At 42.6% G+C, this 6,632-nt stretch overlaps 1 protein-coding gene and 1 long non-coding RNA gene across 4 annotated transcripts; one reads left to right on the top strand and one right to left on the bottom strand.

Moving 5' to 3' along the window:
* Nucleotides 1–207: 207 nt before the first annotated feature.
* Nucleotides 208–3,011, bottom strand: LOC113463508 (uncharacterized). Its single transcript, XR_015974564.2, has 2 exons — nt 2,871–3,011; nt 208–1,961 (listed from the first exon to the last, which is right to left on the bottom strand). It is a non-coding gene; the product is annotated as an uncharacterized LOC113463508 (long non-coding RNA).
* A 484-nt stretch (nt 3,012–3,495) lies between these two features.
* On the top strand, nt 3,496–6,153 carry LOC103718801 (Tetratricopeptide repeat (TPR)-like superfamily protein). Of its 3 annotated transcripts, none has more exons than XR_016398959.1 (2): nt 3,496–5,932; nt 6,017–6,153. XR_016398959.1 is itself a non-coding variant. In XM_089928369.1 (1 exon), the coding sequence occupies exon 1, from the start codon at nt 3,496–3,498 to the stop codon at nt 5,731–5,733; it is 2,238 nt and encodes a 745-aa protein (XP_089784495.1). In that variant the 3' UTR covers nt 5,734–6,030. The 3 variants fall into 3 exon arrangements, 1 of the variants encoding a protein (XP_089784495.1); XR_016398958.1 differs by having other exon boundaries at nt 6,010–6,149; XM_089928369.1 differs by having other exon boundaries at nt 3,496–6,030.
* Nucleotides 6,154–6,632: the final 479 nt, after the last annotated feature.

Raw genomic sequence — 6,632 nt, 5'->3', positions numbered from 1 at the left:
TTACAAGACTGGATGAGTGGCGTTCTTATTGGGTCGGGTGCTTTATTATATTCTGGTTATTTTCCTCTAAGAAGCTGGTAGTCTGTGTTTAAATAGATATTATTTGATTTATCCATAATTTTTTAATGCTTGTCTTTGATGTGTATCTGGCTGCAGATGGCAAGTCAGGGCTTCAGTAGAGAATTTTGATGATTTGCTGCTATAGGAATCTCTTATTGCCTCTATCTTGAATTAGTAATCATTTTAATAAAGAAACTGAAGGATATAAAATTGTCTTTTCATTTGCTCCAATAGTTCTTGATGTTGCAGAATCTATGTACTTCTTTGTCGTATATTGTAAGTGTGCGAATATCTTATACATTGATTGATCATGAGGTTGTCCATATACTTTTGGTACCCATGAGTATCTATGTGTTTTACGTTATTATAAATGTTGTCTTGATATGTAATATTTTGATCGAGGATGTCTGGTGCACTATATTTTTTAAATGTTGAAAAGGAGAAAGATATTATAAATTTCGAAAGGAAATATTTTTTTTTACTAAGGCAACCTTACCTTTTAGTAATGAGACTTTATCCAAAAGCTATTCCAGAAGAGCTAGTTTTTATATGAACTCAGTTTATGATCTATGTGATTGATTAAGAAGAAATGGTATGGTTAATGGATGTTATCTCATAATCTTATGACATGTTATCCAGCTCATGGGATCCACATAATTTGTGTAAGGAGTAACTCCTCAGGTTTGTGGTTAAGGAATCCATGTAAGTGCTCTGCTTATGGATGTCCATTGCTTTGAACTTTTGATCTTTTGTCTTCAAGAAGTCTAATGAATGATCAACTACAAGGTTTTTATTTGACAAATCTTCATTCTTGATTGTAGGCTCTCCATGTGATGTAGCTTCAATTTTATATTCATCGTGCAATGATTCTTCAGTTTTGCGAGTCTTGATATGTGGTTTTGCCTCAATTTCTTCAATACCTAATGCGGCTGCTATTATATGTAATGTAGCATTTGTTGTCATCACATCATTACTGAAAATTAAGTGACCTAGGGAAGGCAAGATCTTCTCTTTCATTTGTGGTTCGCAAAGGCTCAAGACTTTCTAGAAACTCAGCAAGCTTGCATCTCAAGACATCCAAATTCTCCATAATTCTTTGGATTTAATTGAAATATTGAATAGAACAGTTGATTGACTCAAAAAATGAGTTTTTTCTTCCTTGGCTTCGTGACAACTTCCAAGCGTACAGTTTCTTAAGGCGTGGAGAATCCAAGCGTTACAAGTCATGAACATGAATGGCATGAAGTCTGCGAAAATGTTTGCATGAGTGAAGAGGGATCTACTTGTGTCGTGACGATCCATATATTGAAGTGTTTGCTAAGAAAGGTTAGGTAATAAGTCAAGGATGTAGTCTACGAGGCTTAAGGGAGGAGTCTATTTTCTCATTTATGAGGAGTCTATTTTCTCATTTATTTACCAAATGCCCTTTGGCTCATAGTTTGTGGAACGCCATCAAAATTCAATTAAGACTGATAAGGTGGTCTTCAAGCATGCATGATCTTTGGACTGGTTGGAGGGGAAAGAAATTTTAGTCTTCCATGAGGAACTTGGGAGACTTCTGTATAACTTTTGGTTAGATCAAATCCATCGCTGAGCTAGTAAATATCAAATAAATATGAAAGAGGTCTAAGGAAAAAGGGTTTTTGCCTGACGATATTCAAGACACTGTAACATTCTGTTTGCTGTTGCAAAATCAAGTCAAGCTCCAAGGATGATAAGAGGCTCTGCAACTTCTGATTTATATTTTTGCCTGATTTAAAGAATATGGAGACATCAATGCTGTAAGATTCTTTAATTGTTTGTAGAAAGAAGAGAATTATCTACTAAATACTGTTTTCACCTGATTTGCAACTTTAGCTAGCGTGGCAGCAACTACAAGAAGACATCATCACGTAGTACAGCTGAGTTTGTATGCAGAAAAACAAATTAACAATTGTCTAAGAATGCTCTCCAAATGGCATAATTGCTATTACTCAATCCAACTACACAAGCATACTATAAGAACAAGCAAGCTTAAGTCACAAAATTGTATGCTTAAAGAAGTTATATGACATATTGTGTTACAGTGGACGCAATATTATAAGTTGATGTGAAAAAAGAAGAAATCTTAATATTACAGGTGACCAAGGTATTAAAACTGGAAGGAGAACTAGTATAGGAATTGCTAGGGTAACTTGCCTGGATTTACTATCCCTTCTAAACCAATGAAAGGAGAACTAGGTCGCTAAATTTATCATCCAAAAAGCCCCTTCATCTTTTCAACAACACAATACAATGCATCCAAGTCATATCATCCTATTAAATGGCTGCCAATTTCCTCGAAGAATAGTAATGTCATCGTTAAGAAAAGCTAGCAAACAAAAGAAGGTCCTCAGAGCTCCTCATGTAACAGGTGGCATCTGCCATATCACTATAACTCTTTAAACATGTTCTCTCACTCTGTGCCTACAAAAGAAACATCCGTATCTCCACAAAATCCTGTTTACATTATCCTGCAATACTAAAGCAATGCAGCAGCCACCCTCCCATATAAATTAACACCGAAAGCATTAGCATAATTAGAAATCTGGGCCTCAATCTTGTCTAATATCAAATCACAAAGAGTGATTTTACGCTACCATATCCAAGCCTTCTCCAACCTACCCATTCCTTGGGACACTTTTCTTTAATCCCTTCCAGAAATTGAACTTCCATTTGGACATTTCATACAAATTCCACATTTGTAATGATACCAAACTAAGGAAGAAGGTAAGGTTTCAAACATTTCCACATTCAGAAGGGAAGGCAGATAGGGAGTGGAGTGAGCTTACAAGTCAAGCTCTCGGCATCATCATCTGCCTCTGCGCTGGGGGGTTCTGAATACCGCTTCCGTACACCACCTTGCCATACTTCTTGAACAAACCGTCGAACATCTCATCCGTGTCTTTCCCACTCACATTTTGCAACTCACATAACCACGAGAAATTGGAAATCTTAAAGAAGTAATCAGTATAAGAAAGGTGTGACGCACGCGGTCCGGCGGTCTCTGGCTAAGAAAGACATGAAACCGGGCACGCGAGCGCCGGGTAAACTCCTCCTCCTCCTCAAACCGAGCCTGAGGTTCGGCTTCTGGAATTGCCCATAGAATTGGCCGCAAGAAGGAATTGCCGCCGCTATTGCTGCTAACGCCCGCATCGTGTGTCGGCGAGCGGGGAGAGAGAAGGGAGGAGGGGCGCAGGGATAACGTCCCTGGAGAAATAAGGTTGAGCCAAAACGCCAAAAAAGCCGGGATAAGTGGTGTTTCGCACTCGATCACCCGCCGTCCATTCGAACAGGTCCAGGCCCAACCAATCTTCTAACTTCAAATTGAACTCTCTTTCATTCCTCCGAGCAACGATGCAGTGTCGGCGACCCCAAGCGAAGAGCCGACGAAACCTCGCAACGTAGACCACGACGATGCCATCGGTAACCTCTCGCCGCCCAAACCAAGCCTTGGGCGGTGAAGCGGCCGCCACTTCGCAAACTCTCTTCCGGCTTCTTCTCCGGTGCGCGGAGCAAAAGAACCTCCAGAGCGGAAGCTCTCTCCACGCCCACATCATCAAAAGCGGCTCTTGGGCCCACGTCCTCCTCGCCAACAGCGTCGTCAACATGTACGCCAAGTGCGGCCGCTTGGCCACGGCTGCTGCCGCTTTCGACGAGATGCACTCCAGGGACGTCGTCTCCTGGAACTCCCTCATCAACAGCTACTCCCACGAGGGCCCTCCTCATTCCAACGCCGTCTTCAGACTCTTCAAACGGATGCGGGCCGACGGCGGCGTTCATGTCCTTCCGAATGCTTTCACCTTCGCCGGCGTCTTCACTGCTGCATCGGCATCGCACGCGGTACTTGCCGGTAGAGAGGCTCACTGTGTCGCGATCAAGACGGCGAACTGTGATGACGTTTTTCTGGGAAGCTCTTTGCTCAACATGTACTGCAAACTTGGACTTCTCTCCGATGCTCGCATGGTGTTCGATAGGATGCTGCAGAGGAATTCGGTCTCTTGGGCAGCCATGATTTCGGGGTATGCTGTGGACAAGCATGGGGCCGAGGCTTTCAAGCTGTTCAGATCGATGCTGGAGGAAGGCGAATGCGACACCAATGAGTTTGTGTTCACCAGCATTCTTAGCGCGGTGAGTCTTCCTGGGCTCCTTGAAATGGGTCAGCAAATCCATGGTCTGGCAATCAAGAATGGCTTGTCCTCCTTTCTGTCGGTGGAGAATTCTCTAATCACATTGTATGCAAAGTGCGAACGCATGGATGAGGCACTACTGATGTTTGAATCGTCGAGCGAAAAGAACTCCATCACATGGTCTGCGATGATCACTGGGTATGCGCAAAATGGTGATTCAAGAAAGGCGCTATCGCTGTTTTCGCAGATGCAGTCTGCAGGGATCAGGCCAAGTGAGTTCACATTCGTCGGCGTCCTTAATGCATGCAGTGATGTGATGGCTTTGGTTGAAGGAAAGCAAGCTCATGGTTTCTTGTTGAAGCTGGGATTCGAGCTTCAGGTATATGTCAAGACTGCACTGGTCGATATGTATGCAAAGTGCGGCAGCAGTGATGATGCAAGAAAAGGATTTGATCAGTTGCATGAAGCTGATATCGCCCTATGGACCTCGATGATTGGAGGCTACGTGCAGAATGGGGAGCATGAAGAAGCTCTGGCATTATATTGCGGGATGGGGAGGGAGGGCATCTTGCCTAATAATCTTACCAGGGCAAGCATCCTTAGAGCATGTTCTAGCCTTGCGGCCTTGGAGCAAGGAAAGCAGATACATGCCCAAACTCTTAAATATGGATTTAATTTGGGCATTCCCATTGGAAGCGCTTTATCTACCATGTATGCCAAGTGTGGGAATCTCGAAGATTGCAACCGTGTGTTCAGACGAATGCCTGAAAGGGATGTTGTTGCTTGGAATTCAATTATATCAGGATATTCTCAAAATGGATGTGGAAATGAAGCCCTAAATCTTTTTGAGGAAATGAAGCTGGAGGGCACCAAACCAGACCATGTTACATTCATCAACCTCCTCAGTGCTTGTAGCCACATGGGCCTGGTTGACAGAGGATGGAGTTACTTCAGATTGATGCACGATGATTATGGATTAGTCCCAAGGGTGGAACACTATGCTTGCATGGTTGATATCCTTAGCCGAGCTGGGATGCTGGAGGAAGCCAAAGATTTCGTAGAGTCGGTTCCCACTGATCATGGAATGTGTTTGTGGCGTATCGTGCTCGGGGCCTGTCGCAGCTATCGCAGTTTTGGTGTAGGCGCATATGCTGGAGAGAGGCTGATGGAATTGGGCTCGCTGGATTCTTCTGCTTATATTTTGTTGTCGAACATATATGCCGCATGCCGCAGATGGGATGATGTGGAACGGGTGAGAAGGATGATGAGGTTCCGGGGGGTGAACAAGGAGCCAGGGTGCAGCTGGATTGAAATTAAGAGCAGAGTTCATGCCTTTGTTGTTGGGGACCTGCAGCATCCTGAAATGAAGGATATACATGCAGAAGTGAGAAGATTGCTAGGCCACATGACTGATGAAGGTTATCGTCCTGCTTCTGGGTTTCCGGTTTGTGATTATTTAGAATCCGATTTAGGAGGACATCAGACTAGAGAAGAGTTGCAACTGATAGCATCAGCTGCTTCTTGACCCATTCTTGGGAAGATAGTACTTTACAATATCAGATGAACAGCAAACATAAAGTCCAATTGCTTTTTGAAGTCCACAAGTTGACATTGCAGATGAGCATTCAATAAAACAATGCAACAATGACATTCTCTCAAAACATCATGCTAGCCAGACTGCTTGCCATCAGATTCTGCACAAGCTTGTTGGCTAAGATAAGATGGTAATTCAATCTACCTTTAAGAGATCTTGGTTCTCAAGAATGACATGGATAATAGAATTACTTATATGGTTTACCAGGAAGCAGATATATAAAGCAATTGGATAGGTGAAATGTGGAAAGCTTCCTATCAGATCACAGAGAACTGTTCATGCGGAGAAGAGCAGACCTTGTCATTGTGAAAACCATATCAAAATATCTATCTGCAAGCTGCAGAAACCAGTTTTTCATAAGGTATGTCCACACATAAAATTTTGGCCCATGGTTTAGCATATTTTGGCCCTGCTGTGTTGATTTTGGCATATAATGCTTGCTAATAAAGGGAAAATCTGGAGAATAACGAGGTGCAGTTTTCTTCTAAAGGGATGTGGATTCTTGTAACAATTATGCTTTGACTTTCCTTCAACTCCTTTAGCTGTCCCTCACCGTAAGCATACACAGTGAGGAGGGTAAGAGAATTAAGGGTGACATGCATTGAAATGTCTATTGTTTTTATTTTCTTTTCTCATGGTATAATTGAAATCATGGAGGTAATTTGCATTATTTCTTCTCAATGTCGAGGCACTAGCCATGGTAGGAAGAATGTTACTGATACTAGAGTCGACCTCCAAGAAAATTATAGTTATATGTTCTCCGTGCTGCATGGCCAATCTATCTTCAATGTTGTGTTTTTCTAAATTCCAGTACACAGGGCTATCTAGCC

The sequence above is a fragment of the Phoenix dactylifera genome, chromosome 18 (assembly GCF_051530095.1).
Source record: "Phoenix dactylifera cultivar Ajwa chromosome 18, Ajwa_hap1_PhDact_Kaust_v1.1, whole genome shotgun sequence".
NCBI classification, from domain to species: Eukaryota; Viridiplantae; Streptophyta; class Magnoliopsida; order Arecales; family Arecaceae; genus Phoenix; species Phoenix dactylifera.
The sequence above is the reverse complement of the archived record's forward strand: the minus strand, read 5'-3'. Positions and strand labels throughout refer to the sequence as shown.